Consider the following 21,929-nt stretch of genomic DNA (forward strand, 5'->3'; position numbering starts at 1 on the left):
TTTCTTAAATGTGAAGCCCCAGGTTATGTATTAAAGAGCAGTGCTTCTCAAACTTTAATGTGCATATGAATCACCTGAGAACTTGTTAAAATGTAGGTTTTGATTCACTAGGGTTTGGAGTGAAGCCCAAGATTTGCATTTCTAACAAAATAGGTGATGTGGATGCTACTGATTTAGCCACCATATGTGAGTGCAAGGATATAGAGAACATAAAACCCAACTTTACCATCTAGTGGAGAAAACCCATAAGTAAACAAGTAACCATTGTAGTTTGCCTTTAAATCACTTCTACCTACTGATTCTCACATGATGGTCGTAATTTTTTGAATTATTTCTGCATTAAAACTTCTTTTCATGGATGGGATTGAAAAAACTACAGCTGACCCTTGAACAACCCTGGGGTTAGGGGCACTGACCCTCACACAGTTAAAAATCTGTAGATAACTTTTGACTCTCCAAAAACTTAACTACTAATAGCCTAATGTTGATGGGGAGCCCTACAGAAAACACATATTTGCATGTTATATGTATTATATACTGTATTTTTATAAGAAAGCAAGCTAGACTGGGGCACCTGGGTGGCTCAGTCGGTTAAGCGTCTGACTTCGGCTCAGGTCATGATCTCACGACTTGTGGGTTTGAGCCCCACGTCAGGCTCTGTGCTGACAGCTCAAAGCCTGGAGCCTGCCTGCTTCTGATTCTGTGTCTCCCCCTCTCTCTGCCCCTCCCCTGCTCATGTTCTGTCTCTCAAAAATAAATAAACATTTAAAAAAAGAAGAAAGAAATAAAGCTAGAGAAAAGAAATTGCTATTAAGAAAATCATGAGGAAGAGAAAATACATCTGTAATACTGTATTTACCAAAAAAAAAAAAAAAAACAAAACCGATCTGTGTATAAATGAACCCATGTAGTTCAACCTTGTGTTTTTGTAGAGTCAACTGTAAGTAAAATGATCCCACAGAAAAGGACACAAATAACAAATCTGTTGTGAACAGTTTCACTTAAAAAAAAATCAAGGAAATCATTTATGAAAAAGAATTTTAATTGTACAAGTTTCCCAACTGAAATAAATGAGAATGTTTCAGTAAGTAAAGAGGAAATCACCTCCTCTTGCCTCTATCCAATTATTCAATTAAAATTTCTTGGATGAAGTCAACATTAACCAGCAAGGTTCATTTAATCCCAATTTATACCTCCTGTTTTAAGCAATCAGCTGAGATAGAAGGTAGAGGTTTCCCATTCATTCAATAAATACTTATTGTGAACCAACAATGCAGTAGGCACCGGTCTGGTGCAGAGGACAGAGAGTAAATGAGTAGGGAGAGACAAACAAGCAAATAAACAATTAATTGGAAATAGAAAACATCCAGCACTGCCTTGGCAGACAGGTGAGTGAGCCACTCTGGAAGCAGAGCCCACAGCCCCAGTCGAGCCTTCAGATGACCCCAGCCCAGGGTGACCCACCCAGCCCTGCCACACTTGGATTAGTGACCCACAGAAGTTGTGTGAGACAACAAATGCTTGTTGTTTTAAGCCATTAAAGTTTGGGGTGATTTACCATGCAGCCACAGGTAACTACTACAGAAGAGACCAGGTGAGAGGCAGAACATGCTGATTTAAACAGGGCAGTCAGGTAAGGCCTCCTTGAGAAGGAGATAGCTAGGCTGAGATAGATAAAATGGAGTCAGCACTGAGTAGAAGGTGGCAGTAGTGGTAGCAGGATGAAGAATAAATAGCATTGCAGAACAAGGGCACCAAGTGAGGATCCTGAGCTGTATGTGGAGGCCGTGTGGCCAGAGCTTATTCCTACAGGGAAGTGGGAAAGATGAGGTCACAGAGGCCGTCTTAGCCAAATCGGAAGGGCCTCTTGTAAAGAGTTTAAATCATATTCTTAATGCATTGGGGATCCTTTGATGAGTCTTTACCAGAAGATTAATGTGATCTGCTCTGTTTTAAAAACCTCCATGGGGCTGTAGTATGGGTGAGGAATACTGATGCCTCATCTGCCATCTACTCTTGAGTTATTCAGAAGCTCAAACAAGAATGATCAGGAATGGTTTGAAAGCATTAGGAATGATGAAAAGACCTAATTACTGTCACTATTACTGACGCCATTATTCCAGACTCTGGCCTGGTGTGGCCTCTGGGCTGTTGCAGGGGAGAGAGCAACAGGGGTCTCTGCTGGTTTCTGCAGGACCTCAGGGCATTTCTTTTCTTTTCTTTTCTTTCTTTTTTTTTTTTTTTTTTTTTTTTTGAGTGGGCTCCACACCCAATGTGGGGCTTGAACTCACAAGACCCTGAGATCAAGAGTCACTACTGACTGAGCCAGCCAGGTGCCCCCTCTGGGCCTTTTCTGAAGCAGTCTCTGAACCTCACTGAACCCAATTCCAAACACAGGAGAGAGTTATCTACTTGCTAAGCCTAAAATGTTGATGTGGAACAAGAACAAATTTACAGTAAGTACAAATATTTGCATTTTGGTATGGGCATGTTTTTTTTTTAAATATAAACTGAATGTTTTATTATATGGATAATGCTTACTATAGAAAAATGCTCATTTATTATGCAGGTAATGTGAACTGTAGAATAATTAAGAAATGCAAATGTGCAAAAGAGAAAGAAACCTCAAAACTTCCAGTCACCCCAATTACTCCAAGATAGACACTGTTTTCATGTTGTAAGTGTCCTTCTAGTAACTCCAAGCTTATATGTAACATATACTGGTTACTACTAAGATTTTTAAGTTTTTTTCCTTCTCTACTATAAAAGCCATAAGTACTGATTTTAGGTAGTTCAGAAGATACAGAAAATATAATGAAGAAAATAAGTAGCACCAATAGTGTTACCTCTGTTTCTTTCTGAGAATCTAAAGGCAGCTGATATAATCCATTCAAATCTGCAGCTGTCATTCAGCACTGCCATTTTACAAATATTCAATTCCCTAATTTCAGCCTCCCTCCTTAGCTTATTAGTAAAGGAAAATGAAAGTTGAGGACTGTTTATTACATACAGGATTTTGGCACCATTTTTTGTACCTCCCATTGAAATAAATAAGTTGGGGGTGGGTAGAGAAAAGAGGTTTCTTCTTGCTACAAATTCTAAAGAACAACTCCCCTTTGTCATGTTGTAAGGGCAGTAATCTATCTGGTATATTAAATTCTGGTTGTCCTGGTTGTCTAAGTTTCTCTCAAAACATATTTCAAAACATATTTTTAATCACCTGAATTCAAGTTTGAAATAAAAATTCTTCCCCTCCTAGACATTAGCCATTCTTATTTTCATATGATTCCCTGGACATCCTTTGCAAAGTCTTTTGTTGCTGTCTTAGGCAATCGCCCAGAATCACAAGTGCTGTGGGCTCAGAGAAACTTAAATCTCAGTGATAATCTTGCATATTTTATTGAACAACTAAAAGCCATTTACTTGATGGAAAGTATTACAATACATGATGCCATTCCAATCAGGGTTTAATTCATTTGAAGGCAGAATTTCAAGAGTGTAAACCTGTATTTGCTTATAAAAGGAGCCAATCCAAAGTTAAATTTCATAGGAATTTTAAACTATCCAACCATAGCCAACCCTGATATAGTTTTACCCCTCTGTTACTACAGTTACCTTTTTGGATTCACTGGAAACGGTTTTAGCCAACAAGCTCTGACAGAGACATAATCTTAATGTACCTGAACTCTAGAAAGCCATGGTGAAAGCCAGGAATTTGGACTGCATTGTAAAAAGGTAACCTGAGATGATTCTAGGTGGGGGCGTGGGGGAAGGGGGAAGGCAATGAGCAAATACAGGAATTAGGGTTTCATTTACACCTTTGGTTGTAAATTAGATGTTTTGTCTAGATTAAAGCCATTAGTGGTTACAATTGGAGAAAATGTGTTTGAATGTGATATGGTTTGAATTTTTCACATCTAACTATGAATCAGAACTAGGGATAAGAGTAATATGAGGCACACGGAAGAACTGAAACAGAACCAGGACTGTCTGGTTAAAGGTTATATATGGTTTCATGGTAAAGGGGAAATTAGGACACACAACAGAAATCACTATATGTGGAGTACCCGGGTAGCTCAGTTGGTTAAGCATCTGACTCTTGATTTCGGTTCAGGTCAGGTCATGATCTCACCATTGTGAGACTGAGCCCCACGCTGGGCTTCACGCTGGATATGGAGCCCGCTTAAGATTCTCTCTCTCCCTCTCCCTCTGCCCCACACTTGCTCACTTTCTCTCTCTCTCTCTCTCTCTCTCTCTCTCTGTCTCTCCCTGTCTCTCAAAAAAGTCAATATATATAACTGATGTATAGTTTTGGTGCTATATTAAGTTTTGTTTTGTTTTGTTTTGTTTTGTTTTAAGTAAGTTCTATGCCCAATGTGGGGCTTGAACTCATGACCCTAAGATCAAAAGTTTCATGCTCTACTGACTGAGCCAGCCAGGCACCCCATGGTGCTACATTAAGTTTACAATGAATTTTCTGTGGTTCTCACTAGAGAGTATGGATTCAGTCATCTCCGATACTATCATCTTCATAAATTCCCGTGTTAATGAACCCCTTCAATTATTGTTAAACATAAGATATCTGAATTGGGGTGGGGGATGTCAGACCATTTAGAGTCAAGATTCTGTAAATGGTCCCTCATTTCAGAATTCTGCCTTAATAAGGCCTATTTCTATAATGAAACAATTTTATTCACATATAATTTCCTGCAGAGTTTCTTTGAAAAGAATACTTTGACAAACCACAAAGGGTGGAAATGTAAGATGCTAAGGACCTGTTTAGTAACAAAGGATGGTTTCTACACTACAACATATAGTATTAGGAGCAGAATTTGCATCCCTCCTGTGAAAGAAGGACATAGAGAAGAGTGGGCAAGGGTTCTGCTGGGGAAAAGGGTGTAGAACATAGAGAGAAAAGCCTCAGATCTGGGATGGAGATGGTCTCCAGAGGACATAAGTATCTAATATGGACTCTTAAACTCCTTGCTTAAGAAGAGGTGTGTATGGGCAGAGTGTGTGTGTGTGTTTGTGAGAGAGAGAGAGAGAGAGAGAGAGAGAGAAAGAGAGATTTACATGTGACACAAATCTCTCCATGTCCTCATCCTTTACAGAATCTATGTTGCTCACCAGTTCATTTGTTGTTGTTGTTTGTAAGATTTTATTTTTAAGCAATTTCTATACTCAACTTGGGGCTCAAACCCACAACCCCAAGATCAAGAGTCCCATGCTCTACTGACTGAGCCAGGCAGGGGGCCGGCTCACCTACTCATTTGTGAACATAGATTCCTCTTCTCTGAGTTCCAATTCAGAGTTTCAATGAGGACAAAATTAGAGACAGCACAGACAGATCCTGAAACTGAAGGACAAAGAGGCAGTTGACATTTGGGTTATTATAACCCTACTACTACTAATTATTATTATATTTAACATGAAACACATTACACTGACATCTGTAAACACAGAATACAATCTAACAACAAAATGATTCTTCTTAGAAGTAAAACTGATGCATACTTCATGGACCCGCTAATCCTTTTCTGCCTCATTCATTGGCAGTGTTTATTTCCTCTTGAGTGTATATGAATGCCACTCTTACAAGCAGGCAGTGCCTTCCCCCAACCTTCAGAGAAACAAATGGCACAATAAGTGATAACAAGTTGGGGGAGGGCTGGAGAGGGTCAGGGGGAGGGGCTGGCCATCTAAGGTTTAGAGGAGATGATCCAGGCAAGATCCAGCACAGAAATATCCAGCACATCATACACACTTAACAAATGTGACCGATTAGTAGTAGTAGCAATAGTAGGAGCCATTAGTCCTTCTGCCTGCTTCTGTCTCTAGCGACAAGTTTGGCCCTTATCCATGGCACAAGGATAATTACCTCAAAGACCCAAGAGACACAGGACTGGGGAAGAGATTCTCCTTTGCCCCCGAAGAATCTACTGACAAGTTAAAGTGAGGGTCCACCTCTCTCACTACTACCTCTTCTCTCCGCCTTTAAGTTTAGCTGAAGAAAGCCTGTGCCATTCCCAGCAATTAGACTGAGGCCCCTGCGTTCCAAATGCATCTTTGATAGATGCCTGTAACTGCATCACAGTGGCAGGTGCATTTCTCTCAGCATTTAATGCTAATCTTCCCTGTCATCTAGGTATAAATAACTACACAACCATGTCAGGAGGCCCCACCATAAATCCACCAGGGGTTTTAATTACTCTCCAGTGACAATGTCTTATACAAAATCAGACACATGAAAACCTAACCAATGAATGTGTGTGTGTGCATGTGCGTGTTCGCGTGTGTGTGTGTATGTGTGTGTGTGTGTAAGAGAGAGAGAGAGAGAGAAAGAGAGAGAGAGAAAGAGATGGTGCAGTCTATCCCTAGAACAGCCAGATTATCTGTGCTGTACTTGGAAGGAAGAAGGTCAGAAACCTTTACCCAGTTCAGGGTATGTGAGACAGCAGCACGCCCTGTAGGTCTGGCCAGGAGAAGGGAGGATTTTGTGATGGCACCACCTGCAGCATCCTTCCTTCCTCTGGGGCACATAAATGATGGTCACAAATTCATGCTGCAGAGTCAGAAGACCTGGGTTCCAATCTCAGTCCACTGCATCCTCACTGTTTCACCGCAGGCAACCTCTCTAACCCTCAAATTCCTCATCTGTAAACGGGGATCATAACCATACATAAGGCATAAGGTTATTGTGAGGATTAAGCAAGATAACCTATGCATAGTACTGAACACAATACAAGGTGTCCAGTAAGTGCTAAATAAATATTAGCAACAGCAGGAGAAATGCAGAGGGAACCCCCGTCCCCGTGGGGCAAAGCACAGGCTGTCATGAGGGTCCGGGTATCCTTTCTCCCACCCAGGCCTCTGGTTGGGTGAATCCGAAAAAAGCATCTTATCTCCCACAAGTACTTAAAAATAAACATAGTGAACAAACACTTCAAATGCTTAAAAAATATATATATGTATGTATACGAACACAACTGCTATAGATCTCACTAATTCAGAAACAAGCCCCGGATGTTTATTCTATGTCCCTTTTATAAATCTAGGGACTCACGTAATCCAGGTTCACAAGGTTATCCCTTTCAAAGAAACGATGACTAGAAGTAATTTAAAGTAAATCAAACTCTTTATTTAGGTTCCTCAGATTCCGTCTTAAGTAGATTCATAAATAATACACTGATGTACTTCTCAGCGTCCCTTTGCTTTCCTCTTGAACTCCATGCCATGATTCAGTGTCATTGGAACTTCTGTCTTCAATACTCCAGAACTCTGCAAACACATAGTCTCATGGCTGCATGGTCTCTAAAGCTGCTCCCCCAGCCCCCTCTCTTTATCATACAGACCTGCTCCACTTCTGTCAGCAAGCAGGGCTCCTACTACTTAGGAGCTGAAAGAGAGGTAAACAGAGTTAGTTGAAACATGATTCTCCTTAGTGATCATGGCCCAGGGGGCAGCTCTGTAGACTTGGGTAAATGATTTTTGCCTCTGCATATGCAGAATACAAGAACCCTTCACTCACTGTACTTTTCTTCTTCCTCATTCTTTTTTTAAAAGTTTTTTTATTGTGAGAGAGAAAGAGAGAGGTGGAGGGGCAGAGAGAGAGAGAGAGAGAGAGAGAGAGAGAATTCCAAGCAGGCTCCCTGCTGTCAGTGCAGAGCCTGACGTGGGTTCAATCCCACAAACCCTGAGGTCATGACCTGAGCTGAAATCAAGAGTCAGACGCTTAACCAACTGAGCCATCCAGGAGCCCTTTCTCCCTCATTCTTAACTCATGACTTCATTTGCAAATGGAAAGATGCAAAGCTAGGAAACATTATTCCCCCCAAATTAGGGGTGTATATTTCCCACCTTTCCTTAACCTTGTCTTTAAAAAAGAAAGAGGACATTAAGATGTGAACAACTAACTCTATTGTTAGAGCCCCACTGAGAAGTGATAGGAAGAAGGATGGAAAAGAAACTACACGGAATGACAGACAGGATGCTTGCCAAGCAGCTGATTTGTATTCATAAAACACTTCAGACATAAATGGTTTGTCTGATGTGGAGAAGACTCCTCCCTTCCTCCCCTACACAAAAGAAGGGCAGAGAGATGTGGAGACAGTGGTAATTGTCGGGTGTGTACATATGGGGCCACTGCCCTCTAGTGTACACTTTAAAATTCACAAAATTCCTTTATCCTGGCAAACCAGAGAGGTCTTACCCCAAAGGCAGTAGAAAACAGAATAAAACATGAACCCCTGTTGAACTATTCCGCAGAATCATTTTTTAAGATTTTATTATTTTTTTTTAATTTTTAAAAAATGTTTATTTGTTTTTGAGACAGAGAGAGACACAGCATGAGGAGGGAAGGGGCAGAGACAGAGGGAGACACAGAATGTGAAGCAGGCTCCAGGCTCTGAGCTGTCAGCACAGAGCCTGACGCGGGGCTCGAACCCATGAACTGCGAGATCATGACCTGAACCGAAGTCGGACGCTTAACCGACTGAGCCACCCAGGCGCCCCTAGATTTTATTTTTAAGTAATCTCTACACCCTATATGGGGCTCGAACTCACAACCACAAGATCAAGAGTCACACGCTTCACACACTGAGCCAGCCAAATACCCCCTCCCACAAAATCATTTAAAACATTTTTGTTTAAATGTTTACTTATTTGTGTGTGTGTGTGTAAGAGAGAGAGAGAGAGAGAGAGAGCGCGCAAGCAGGGAAGGGGCAGAGAGAAAGGGAGACACAGAAGCTGAAGCAGGCTTCAGGCTGTGAGCTGTCAGCACAGAGCCTGACATGGGGCTTGAACTCATGAACCGTGAGATCACGACCTGAGTCGAAGTCAGACACTTAACTGACTGAGCCACCCAGGCGCCCCTCCCACAGAATCATTTTTAAAAATTACTGAGAGAGTAAGATCCAATGGCTGCCTGTCACCTCGCTATCTGTTGATATCCACACTCTTATCAGGCCCTAAAAGTGGATTTATTGTTTCAGTCCAACAGGTTGCCAAAGGGCAGAAGAGATACTAAAAATATTTAACAACTGGTGTGGCACAGTCAGCAGAATCTAGAACACATGCCTGCAAGATGCCAGGTGGCAGCAGTGCCGGGCGCCTGCAGGGCAGTCCTTACCCCTTACAGGCTGAATCATGGGGGGGGGGGGGGTTGCGGGGTCCTGGGAGACAGCACCAGGTAGCAAGGACAGTGGGGGCCTGATACAGAAGTATGCCAATATTTTAATAACTGGTTGTCTGTACTAGGGAGTTCTGGCTGAATGTTAGCTCTATAAAGGAGAGTAGAGGACATAAGAACAACCCAGCACCACACAGCAGAGCAGAAGAGTGACCCAGAGCCCAGTAGCAAAGATCCGAAGGAGAGGACGCAGGGGTCCCTCGTTACCCACCGGCAGCTGTCCCTTGTCTTGCCAGTGGTGAGGGACATCTCCTAGTCCTAGGGAGGGCATGGTGGGGTGTGAGGAAACCCACCTTCTAGTCTAGGTTTTACTACTTCTCTCTATGTGACATTAAAAGGATATTTTGATCTGGGCCTCTACACCTCCATTTTTTATTAAAAAAAATTTATTTTTGAGACAGAGAGAGAGCATGAATGGGGGAGGGTCAGAGAGAGGGAGACACAGAATCTGAAACAGGCTCCAGGCTCTGAGCTGTCAGCACAGAGCCCAACGCGGGGCTCGAACTCACGGACCGTGAAATCATGACCTGAGCCGAAGTTGGCCGCTTAACCGACTGAGCCACCCAGGTGCCCCTACACCTCCATTTTTTAAATGGAGGGTTTGGACAAAGGCAGGAGTTATTACCTTTTTGCATGATCTGATATTTTCAAGTGAATTCTACATACAAGATTACTCGGCATAATTTTTAACAACATCTTTGAGACAGCTCGTGGCTCATAAAAAAGTGCTCGATATCTGGAAATCTCAAAATCTTGAGAGATGTCATTTCTTCAGAATGTTTTAAGTTTTTGTTTCCAAATTCCACCCCAAACTTGTCCACTTGTAAGTAACTCTTGAGGCTTATTTCTGATAATTAGGTGGGGAAAACAGCAATAACAACCACGAATATTTACTGAGCACCTATTTGCATGAGACATTGTATTAAGCCCTTTCTATGCATTACCTTGTCCTATTTCCAGGACCACCATATGAGGAGGGTATCATTATTCCTATTTTGTGAGAACACAGATACTGGCAGAGGCTAAATGACTTGCCCAATGTCAGACATACAAGCACAGTATATGTGGCTGAAGTCCACATCCACAGTTACTCTGCTAGAGAACGTCATCCATGCCGAAGTTCCCACTGGTAAATGGAGAAATGGGAAAAACAAGAACAACTGTGAATTCCTCCATGAAGTTAAATTTACCTTTTCCATGTATTATTTAGAGATGCCTACCTACCTTTGTGCCAAAAAAGTCCTCTCGTTTATGGAATGATGGTGGTATTAGATGGTAGTTTAGAGTGGCTTTTGATTTTTGGCAACATACAAAGTTGGCAAGTCTCAAGTTTTTGAAATGTTACTGGTCCATGGATTTGCAATATCTGGGAGTAATTGTTCTCCACTAGAATGAACATGTGTTATGCAGGGACTCTGTTCATTCCCAAGAGTAAAATCTTCAAAAGGATGGTATGCCTGTCTTTTGTGCATCTTACTGGTGATAATTTGTTGATAGGGAGAGTCAGGTTATCATTTCTTCACAATCCAAATAAACTAGAGGGGAGAAAGAAGAGGATTCCTCGGCCACCCTATAAGTTGGTCAGTCATTCCATTTGTGACAAAGACGTGGAAACAGAAGCTAAACTAAGAGCAGAGGGGGGAAAGTAAGAATAAGTTCAGATTCTGCTAAATAAGAACAGAGAACCTCCCCAGAGAAAACCAATAACTTACACCACTGCTCCTGTATTTGTAGATTTTATGCTAACAATAGCAATAATAGTGAAGCATCCTTTGAGAGCATCTTCATTTTCACAAATAAAGGCCTTTGTCAAATTTAAAATTCTTCCTATAACAAGTATTGTAATTTCAATAGGATGTTAGAACTTAATCTTAAATTTATCACTGTGGAGTACTTCAGAGATTAAAAAGTACTTTGAGGGCTTTTTAATAACTCAGTCTTTACGAAGAATTAGTATACACCAGAATAAATAATCTCTGTACAATTATGGAGATCTCCCAAAAGGCAAATAAATATCCAGAGAAATAACTCTTCCACTCTAGTGCCTTTTTTTTTTTGTGGCAACTTCTGTATGCTTCCATGCTATGAAAAGCATGAACTGCAATGATAGTTTGTGTATACATCCATGTTATCTTTTATACTGACCAAGGATTGAGCTAAGGTGACTCGTTTGTAAAACCTGGCAGAGCTTGCCACCACTGGTTCCAAGTTTTCCTGGAGATGTAAAGAATTTCTTTGGGACTAAGGGATTTACAGGACTCTATATTTCTTTCTATTCCCTTCCAGGAAGCACCAGCTTCAGGACCTAAAACACATAGGGAGATTTTTCTCAAGAAGAGAGTTGAGGGTGGTGGGGTGGAGGTAGGTATAATAGACAAAGAATAAAAGGGTGTGTGTGTGTGTGTGTGTGTGTGTGTGTGTGTGTGTGTAGGTGTCTGTGTGTTTATTTCTTGTGAAGTCAGCTAACAAACAGTGTAGTCTTGGCTTCAGGAGTAGATAACCATGATTCATCACTTACATAAAACACCCAGTGCTCATCCCAACAAGTGCCCTTCTCAATCCCTCCACCAATTTTCCCCACCCCCATCAACCTTCAGTTTGTTCTCTGTATTTAAAAGTCTCTTATGGTTTGCTTCCCTCTCTGTATGTTATTTTTCCTTCCCTTCCCCTATGGTCTTCTGTTAAGTTTCTCAAATTCCACATATGAGTGAAATCATATGATGTTAGTCTTTCTCTGATCGACTTATTTCCCTTAGCATAATACCCTCCAGTTCCAACCACATTGTTGCAAATGGCAAGAGTTCATTCTTTTTCATTGGCGAGTAGTATTCCATTGTATGTATAAACCACATCTTCTTTATCCATTCATCAGTTGATAGACATTTGGGCTCTTTCCATAATTTGGATATTGTTGATAGTGCTGCTATAAATATTGGGGTACATGTGCCTTTACAAATCAGCACTCCTGTGTCCTCTGGATAAATTCCTAGTAGTGCTATTGCTGGGTTGTAGGGTAATTCTATTTTTAATTTTCTGAGGAACCTCCACATTGTTTTCCAAAGTGACTGCACCAGTTTGAATTTCTACCCCAGTGCAAGAGGTTTCCCCTGAAGAAAATGATTCAAAGTCCTATAAGAAATAAGAAAGGAAAAAGCTAGTACGAGGCTGACTGGGTCTAGCCTAATCTAAAGGTAATGACGGGGTAATTTACATGGCAACCAGTAAGTGCTGCATTTGTTAACTCCTACCTTATCCTATCCTATCCAGCAGTAAATAACTTAAAAAAAAAAAAGATTAAAGTGTCAAAGTATAATTTTCAATAAAAGGAAAAACCATGACATTCATATAAATATAGAATGAACATTCTATATTTTTCTAAGATTTATTTAATTTATTGAAGAACCTAGCAGGATGGTAATGCTGATTCAAAGGACAGGAGTCACCATGCTCAGTCGGTTGAGCATCCGACTTCAGCTCAGGTCATGAACTCATGGTTTGTGAATTCAAACCCCATGTCGGGCTCTGTGCTGACAGCTCAGAGCCTGGAGCCTGCTTTGGATTCTGTTCCTCCCTCTCTCTCTGCCCCTCCCCCGCTTGCGTTCTGTCTCTCCCTCTCTCAAAAATAAATGAACATTAGGGGCCCCTGGGTGGCTCAGTCAGTTGAGCGTCCGACTTTGGCTCAGGTTACGATCTCACAGTCTGTGAGTTCGAGCCCCACGTCAGGCTCTGTGCTGACAGCTCAGAGCCTGGAGCCTGTTTCCAATCCTGTGTCTCCCTCTCTCTCTGCCCCTCCCCCAGTCTCACTTTGTCTCACTCTGTCTCTCAAAAATAAATATTAAAAAATAAATAAATAAATAAATAAATAAATAAACATTAAAATTAAAACAAAAACAAACACAAAGGATAGGAGAAGCTATATAAACAATGGGAAAAATGCTGGAATAAGACGTCAAAGTTAGTTACGAAACTGGTTAATGGGGACGCCTGGCTCGCTCAGTCGCCATTATGACTCAGCATATGACTCTTGATATCGGGCTCATGAGTTTGAGCCCCACATTGGGTATAGAGATTACTTTAAAAAAAACTGGTTAATGTCTTATTAGAGCAAATAAAATGTGACATTTGAGGTTATATTTTCTGCTTGGAAAAAAAATAATTTGCATCTTTACCTAGACAAAAATCATTTGATAATTTACCAATCTTCTGCAAATTCATATCCAGATTTATAGAGTCTAGATCCTAATTAATAGTGTAGTGGGGGAAAAATAATTTTCCCCTCTACCCTTCTTTTTTTTAGATTTTATTTTTAAGTAATCTCTACACCCAATGTGAGGCTTGAACTCACAACCTAGAGATGAAGAGTCACATGCTCCATTGACTGAATCAGCCAGGTGCCCCTTCCCTCTACCCTTCTGAGTTCTTAGTGGAGACGTCTATAATAAATAAATTAACAAGAGGAAAAGAACCAAAAGTTTATTAACATGTATAAAATGGAGATGCCCAGAAAAAATGAATACCTCCCTGAGGTGGCTTAGAATTCAGGATTAAGTACTATCTTAATAGGGAAAGGGTAGGGGGATATAGGACTCTCAGGGGGAGAGTAAACGACTTTTAGGAAAGATGAATGGGCTCTTAGAAGAATAGATGAAAGAATGGCAGTTTGTGATCAAGTTTGGGTGTGGGGTCAAATTCTAGTCTTCTCTCCTGTAATAGGAGTCAATTTGCTCTAGTTGATGAACTTCCGGGAGGGGATCAATTTGAGTTCCTTTTGGAGAAACTCCTTTAGTCAGATAAAGGGAGTTCAGAGAAAGTCTCTCCCTGAACTTGCTGTTTTTTCAAGGCCTAAAGCTCAAAATAATCAAAATACCAAAGTGGCACATCTGGAGGTGACATGTCCTTAACTCTGACACTCATATTTTGGGGTGGCATTTTCTATTCTCCTTCATTTGTAAACAGTAAGCCCAACAAAGCTCCATCTCCTGTAGCATGAGATGGCTTGTAAGGGGCTCTAATAGGACTTTGAAAGGGCCACCAGTAATCTTTCTGTTCCAAAATGTTGACAACGTCTTGACAGTTTTCACACCCCTTGATTCTAAAACACCAAGGCAGCTGATCCAAACAAGAGGGAGATAGGATATGGATGGTGGCAGCTGAAAAGTATCAAAAAACGTCAGTATCCCATACTTGGAATAAAGAAAAGGGAAACAAATCAAAAGTTAGCATGAAACATGAGACGTTGGTCAAGTGGTTAAACCAAAAAGGCAACTCTTATCTGTCTCACCACTACTTATTATTTCCTTATTTACTGATAAATTCCTTATTTATTTACATACATTTTGAAAATTTTTCTGTATTGGCTGAAATAAGTGGATTTGGAGTATTCCTCAAAGTAATATGACTCTGAACTCTACATCAAATAAAGTTGAGTTAATAGTGAATTATATTAATAATTATGACCATATAGAAGATTTGCATGATAATGGACAGCATTTTAACTCAACTTCCAACACCTGTATGTTATCACCAAAGAAAAAAAAAGCTGCTTGGACTGTTGGATAAACAGAGTAGCAAAACTTGTTATGTCCATTTTTTTAATGTTTATTTATTTATTTTGAGAGAGAGAGAGAGAGAGTGGTCATGCACGCACACACTCGCATGAGTGGGGGAGTGGCAGAGAGAGGGAGGGAGAGAATCCTGACTCTCGGCTCAAACTCAAACTCATGAACCGTGAGATCACGACCTGGGCGGGAATCCAGAGTCAGATGCTTAACTGACTGAGCCACCCAGGAGACCCGTTACTCCCGTTTTTTTAAATTCACTAATTGTATTTGCACAACTCATAACTGTCTTTTTTTTTTCTCCTTTAAAAATGTAAATCACAGCAGACACTGGCACAATGCATAGCTCACTAGACTTCTAACACAGGGGAAAATGTAAACCACTTTTGCAAAAAGACTTTAAGCATGAAATTAAATCTTTAAAACGGGCAAATTTGAAGCCAAATTGTCCAAAGGATTCTAAAGGAAGCTGGCCTTGGACAACAGGATGCACAGAATTACTCCATCTGCATCAAAATGAGGCAACTCTGCTTATAATGTCATCATTTGAAATATTAGGGAAAACTCATGAAACAGCGATAGCTGGCTTTTCAAATAACAAACAACACAAAGTCAACTGGATTATTTGCCTCTCCATATAACCCACTAATTTGTTTATTTACTCTAATTCAGCTTCAATCATTTGGAAGTAAATGGCTCAAGATTCTGATAAGTTTCTATCAACCCTATATTCTAGACACTTCTGTAGCTCCTCTCAGAAATCCAATATTTTATTTGTACTGTCCCAATTCTCTGAAAACCTAAAGGGTGATAAGCTTGCCCTGTGCTGAAGAATCTCTTATTCTTTGATTCTGAGCAATCACTCAGAGCCCAGAAGAGGGTGCTCACAGAACAATCTGCTTGCTTTAACCACAGCCAGGATACATCCTCTCGACCAAAGGTTTCAATATGGTAATCCCAAATTAGGCAAGAACCATAATGATCATAGCATCTTAAAATTACAAAAGGAGAAATGGAAAGTTCCCTAAATTAAAAGCAATTCAGGGATACATAAACAAAACTGGTGAAGACCTTCTATTTTTTTAATTTTTTTAAAGTTTGTTCATTTATTTTGAAAGAGAGAGAAAGCATGAGTTGGGGAGGGGCAGAGAAAGAGAGAGAGAGAGAATCCCAAGCAGGTTCTGTACTGTCATCACAGAGCCTGACATGGGGCCCTAACCCATGAACCATGAGATCATGACCTGAGCCAAAGTTGGACACTTAACTGATGGAGACACTCAAGCACCCCTGAAGACCTTTTAAATGAGGGAATATGGGGAGACAAATGATGACTTTAACTTTTCATTAAATTTCTGTATTGATTCAAACACTTTATATCTTGTGCATGACTTCTTTTATAGTATAATTACTTTTCATTAACATCAATTAGTTAATGTCTTTATTAGTAAAAATTAATAAAGCTGATAATGAATATTTGAAACAAGTAGCGTGGCTGAAAGAATCTATCAAGAAATTGGTATTTTCTTGAGAGGTTTATCAGTATTGTAGCTAGAAAATAAAACTTCAGTTATGTTTTTTATTTTAAGTAGGCACCATGCCCCACATGGGGCTTGAGCTCACGACTCTGAGATCAAGAGTCACACGCTCTACCAAGTGAGCCAGGCAGGTGCTCCTGTTCTATGTCCTATACTTAAATATGTCACTACTCAGAACCTAAAGCATCACGATTAATACCCTCTTCCCTGAAATACAAATCTTTGGAGAGAAAATCCATCAGAGAACAGATGGTACCCCTTTCCCATTGCCTCTCTTCTTTACTAAACTCCCCAAGGGTCTCATCTTGCTTTGCTGATAGCCATATGAATTAGGTTTACACGGTACTGGGAGTTTCGCCGCTGGCCTGTGGTAGCTTGGTGCTAAGTCAATTTAGCTAACCTGGAATGTTTCCCAGAGTTTGTTTTTTTTTTCCTGTGTGATTCTTTATGGCCACGAGAGACATTCTGTGTGAAATCCAGAAGGTAGAAGTGAAGAAGTCATATTTTTTATGCCCTGGACATTATTGTTAATCTGCCGCTAACTTACTGGTGTATCAGGCTTGTAGCAGCTCCAGGTCCCCCGGGTCTTCTCTTCCTGCTTCTCTGAGTCCTGGGCCAGGTATGTGTGCAGCTCCATGATAATGGGTGCCAACTTCCCCTGCAGGGTCACCCACAGCATTGGGGTTGGTCATAGTAAGAGATAGAAGTGGGTTCCAGTGTCTCCTTATGGGTTCCAAGTTGTCCTCATGCATGCTGGCTTGTCTTTGCCTCCTCTACACCCAGCTTTCCTTCTGGTGTGCTGATCTGACAGACTTAGAGTAACTTCAGGCTCAACCCTAGACATAGAGTCAACAGCCTGCACAGATCACTCCACCAGCTCCCACATTTGTGTAAAATCTACCCCTTGTAATAAATCCCTTATTCTATGTCAAGTGCAGCCATCTGCTTCTCAGATGAAACTCTTAACTGCTATAAGCTTCTATGTACATCACCATCTTGTTGCCTTTGCATTTTGAATAGTGTGTTGAGCCTCAAACTCATAACATCCACTGTCTTCGGTAGAAGGCAAAGACAGGTGGTATTTGGTTGTAGGAGAAAAGGAAGGGATGCTTAGAATGGTAAAAGTTTGTAGAGTAAGCTCCCAGAAGCTTTTCAACACTAAAAATGCCTGTTCCAGTTACTGATTTCCTCTCATCTCCAAATCCACCTTTCCTTGCCTTGCTTTGTGATGCTGAACCTGACCCTGTAAACATTTATTCCATAAGAAGCACTGGAGGGACACTGGAGGAAGAAGGGAATTCTCATCCTGGTTTTGTGGTACTCTTCTCCCCTGCTTGCTCTTGGGGTGGATGGAGGCCAGAAGTGGACGGACATCCAGTGGTGCTCACCCCTAATAAGTTTGATGGCACCATTTGGGGGACTTTCCAGTGGGTTTTGCCACCACTGCAGCAGGCAGCTTCCCAATGAATTCCTCTAGCACCTTGAGGGGCACCTTCTTAGTGATGCTCAGTGAGTCTGGCAGATGCCCAAATGGGTAGCTTCCAGCAAGTTTCCTACTTACTAGCCCCCTCCTGTAGCATCTCAGGGAATTTCTCTGCCATCCAGTGGTCCCCAGCCACTCCCTTTCAATGGAGACAGGTGAAGAGAGGGCCCTCTTCTAAATTTGTTTCTTCCTTGAGCACCACGCCTCAGCCTTAGAGGGAGTGGGTACTGTTTACACGTGCTACTCGTGTGTTCATTAGAATTTTCTTTACTCCTTAGTAGGTAATCTGCTACTAGTTAATAATTTTTATGTCAGACTTCCCCCGTGTGAATTACTGTGTGCTTTTTGGATGCTTGATAAAATGTCTTTTGCTCTTAGTAGCTATTAGAGAAATAAAACTTAATCTTATTAGTTCAGGATTTGTTTTAGAAGGAACATAAATTATGTGTAATGTGAGTGCATAAGAGAAGGGATCACCCAGGTGTGCAGTTTAGAAAAGCTATTTGCTTTCTCTGGCCACCTCTACGAGGTGATCCTCAAAATGGGATCCATGGTTCCCTGTGAACAGACCCCAAGTCCACTATTGCTGTGAAGCAAACCACCCTAAAAATAATGGTTAAAACCATAATCATTTATTATTTCTCATGTTTGTCAGGAAGACTCCAAAGTCACACAACAAATGGTGAAGATACAGGAAAGGGTGAAGAATCAAGGCTCAAAAATGCACCCTACCACAGGGTCCAGGGATATTACCAAAGGTCTGCAAGTTTAAACGGTATTTTGAAATTTGCAATTCAGTGAGAAAATAAATAATGTGATCACATTGTGATAATGAAGTCACAGAACTTCAGTGCCTGCATTTGCATTATGGTCCTATTCTCACCAAGGAATCGCCTTAAGGGAGCGTGTACCTCTTTGTTTGTGGAGTTATAGTTTCTTTCTTTCTTTCTTTCTTTCTTTCTTTCTTTCTCTCTGTTTCTCTCTCCCCTTCTTTTTTTACTTATTCACTGTAGTCCAATGAACAGTCACCATTTTTATTATGTTTTTCATAAGCTTTTTATTGAAAAAAATTTTTAAGTTTATTTATTTTGAGAGAGAGAGAGAGAGAGAGAGAGAGAGAGAGAGAGAGAGAGAATGGCAGGGAGGGGCAGAGATGGAGAGAGAGAATCCCAAGCAGACTCTTCACCCTCAGCGCAGAGCCCAATGTGGGGCTCGAACTCATGAACCTCAAGAAGATGACCTGTGCAGAAATCAAGAGTCGGATGCTCAACTGAGCCACCCAGGCACCCCTGTCACAAGCTTTTATACACATAAAACATGTATATGAGAAGTGTACAAACTGTAAGGGTATACTTCATGAATTTTAGTAAAATGAACACTTCTGTATGTTATAGGCTTACAGAAAAGTTGCAAAGATAGTTCTCATATACCTCATACCCTGTTTCTGCCATTATTAACACCTTACATTATTATGGTATAGATGTCACAATTAATGAACAAATATGGACACACTATTATTAACTAAAACCCATAATTTATACAGGTTCCTTAGTGTTTTACCTAATGTCCCATCAGGGTGCCATATTACATTTAATTGCCATATCTTCTCAGGCTCCTCTGAGCTGTGAGAGTTTCTTTTTCTGAGACTTTCCTTGCCTCTGATATCCTTGACAGTTTTGAGGAGTACTGGTCAGGTATTTTATACAATGCCCTTTTAATTGGGATCTAAGAACTGTATTTTAATTATTGCTGGAATATTTAGAATTGTTAGCTCCTTTGAACATGTCACCAAAAGTGTCGGAATCAGAAAAGTATCTCAAACACAAAAAGTTTGAAAATCAGTTGTCTACATCAAAGCAGACTATAAGTATACATAAGTAAAGTTGTCAAGATGTCTATTCTACCATTCAAACTTCAATTTCAAAAAGCAATGTAGGTTTGCAGACCATTCTCGCAGTGTTTGGTTAGTAATCTTAATTTATAAGCCGTCTGCCTGTCACCCAAAACAGCCCAGACTATCAGCCACCCACCTGCATTCCCCTGCTCTAACATCACATGGAAGATGTCCCGAAGTCAGACGCTGAACTCACTGAGCCACCCAGGTGCCCCAACAGAAAATGCTTTTAAAGTACAAGCAGAAACAATAATCAAACTTTCAATGAAATATTTCCCTCTTTGCATTTTAAAGGATTAACATCCAAATTAGGGAGCAGAAAGGATTACATCCTATCAATTTGCACTCTGGTCATGGAAAAGCTGTTGTCAATACTCTAGTAATTAAATCCATGCAAGTTACAGACTTCATTGAAAAGCCTTTGACAAGAGTGAAGTCACTGATCACAAGTGTTTGTGGAGCACTTAACATTATTGGCAATGCTGTAAACAGTATATGGTTGTTTAGCTTCATAAGAAAGATAATACCAGAGGTCAAAATTAAAATACCTGTATTGGAATACATTCAGGCCTAAAGATGTGTTTTATGAACCAGAAAGTACTCACTGTGTTGGCCAGCTCCAGATAGCTTCCTCCTACAGAGCTGCCAAAATGCCGTGACTGTGTGAGCAGTTTGTGGAGGGCAGCAGCCTGCTGATGCAAAGAGCGTCCGCCACACTCGAGAAGCTTCTGCAGGGCCCACTGACTTTGCAAGTCCGGGCTCTGGAGGTCCCTGGCACCGGAGTCATACTCCCAGCTCTCCCTGGCTGCTGACAGGGCACCTACGTCCAGGAGAGGCAGGGGAAATAAAAAGATATTTCCTTCATTAGTCTCTGGGTGGCCAATAAGCAATGATTTGGAACCCCCTAAGCCTTCCACGTGCCAGCATGTCAGAACACACGCGGTGCCCAGACTGCAGGCTAAGTGCTTTCTCTTTCAAATTGACACCCAGGGAGCCTGGAGATAAAAGTGGTTTTAGGCAAATCATTCAGAAATAACTATCCAATGACTTTGTGCCCCCCAAACAGAATTACTTAGCAAAAAAGCACCAGAGAGCCAAGAAAAGGGAATCCGGAGCAAAGCCACCTCTGTCTGTGATCAGCCTTCTTTTTTAAAAAAAAATATTTTTTGAGCATTTATTTATTGTTGAGAGACAGAGAGAGATGCAGAGTGTGAGCAGGGAAGGGGCAGAGAGAGAGGGAGACACTGAATCTGAAGCAAGCTCCAGGCTCTGGGCTGTCAGCACAGAGCCCGATGTGGGGCTTGAACTCACGAACTGTGAGATCATGACCTGAGCTGAAGTCAGACGCTTAACCGACTGAGCCACCCTGGTGCCCCTCTGTGATCAGCCTTCTTACTGTAAACCTTTTCTCCTGGTTGAGGAAGAAGGGAGCAAGTGAGAAGACAAAAAGTTAAGATATGGCACTTTATCATGATTTTCTCTCTCCTGGAAGTAGCTACAGGAAGCTGAACCATGTTTGCCAGTTAGGTGTGGCCATGCAGCTGAGTCCTGAGCAGAAGGTGAGCAGAAGTGACAAGCATCGCTTCAGGGCCCGGCTCCCAAAACCACCGGCATGCGACTCTCCATGCCCTTTGCCTTCCGGCCTGGTGCAAATGGCCAGACACCCTTGGAAGCCATGTGGTACAGATGGTGAGGCCGTAAGATGGACGATGCCCGAGTCCCTGAATTATCTCTGGCAGCAGGGCTGGCTGCCCGTCTCAGGCACCCTGCTTCGACTTCATGTGATTAGGAAAGGGAAATTCCTTTGGTGTTTGAGTCACGGCATATTTTTTATTTGTTTCTCAGAACAGTTAGTGTGACCTTAACTGTTACAACAGATTTAAACCTAATAAAAGATACTAATAATTAAGATAGAATGACAAAGTAGACCTGGAAAGGGGTGGGGATGTTCAGGGAAAGCTTTCTGGAGGAGAAAGCCTGATGCTTCAATTGTCACCTTGGCTAGAAAAATTAGATTTGGGGCAAAGCGCTCTTCTTTGTGTTGCTCACTTCTGAACAGAAGACCCTTGGGTGCAGCTGGCTGGTGGAGTCTGGGTCACGTGCCTCTGTCTCAGCTGCAAGGGAGGCTGGGAAATTTGTTTCCTGGCTTCTACTCTGGGGAGGCAGGGTTTGTAAGGTGAGACCTTTCCTAAACATAGGAGTGATTCAAAATGCCTGGGCAGATAGAAAACATGACAAAGGTCTATACACAGGCACTGTGCCCAGTACTGGG

At 41.3% G+C, this 21,929-nt stretch overlaps 1 protein-coding gene and 1 long non-coding RNA gene across 2 annotated transcripts in view; one reads left to right on the top strand and one right to left on the bottom strand.

Moving 5' to 3' along the window:
- MCC (MCC regulator of WNT signaling pathway) overlaps positions 1 to 21,929 on the bottom strand; it is a 429,487-nt gene that overhangs the window by 292,907 nt on the left and 114,651 nt on the right. The window contains exon 3 of the mRNA XM_043588824.1: positions 20,263 to 20,477. Coding sequence (XP_043444759.1) covers positions 20,263 to 20,477 — 215 coding nt within the window. The remainder of the gene's footprint in view (positions 1 to 20,262; positions 20,478 to 21,929) is intronic.
- On the top strand, positions 2,253 to 18,613 carry LOC122488121. The gene is made up of 3 exons (XR_006298581.1): positions 2,253 to 2,456; positions 3,612 to 3,735; positions 18,419 to 18,613. It is a non-coding gene; the product is annotated as an uncharacterized LOC122488121 (long non-coding RNA).

This window comes from Prionailurus bengalensis, chromosome A1 (genome assembly GCF_016509475.1).
Source record: "Prionailurus bengalensis isolate Pbe53 chromosome A1, Fcat_Pben_1.1_paternal_pri, whole genome shotgun sequence".
NCBI classification, from domain to species: Eukaryota; Metazoa; Chordata; class Mammalia; order Carnivora; family Felidae; genus Prionailurus; species Prionailurus bengalensis.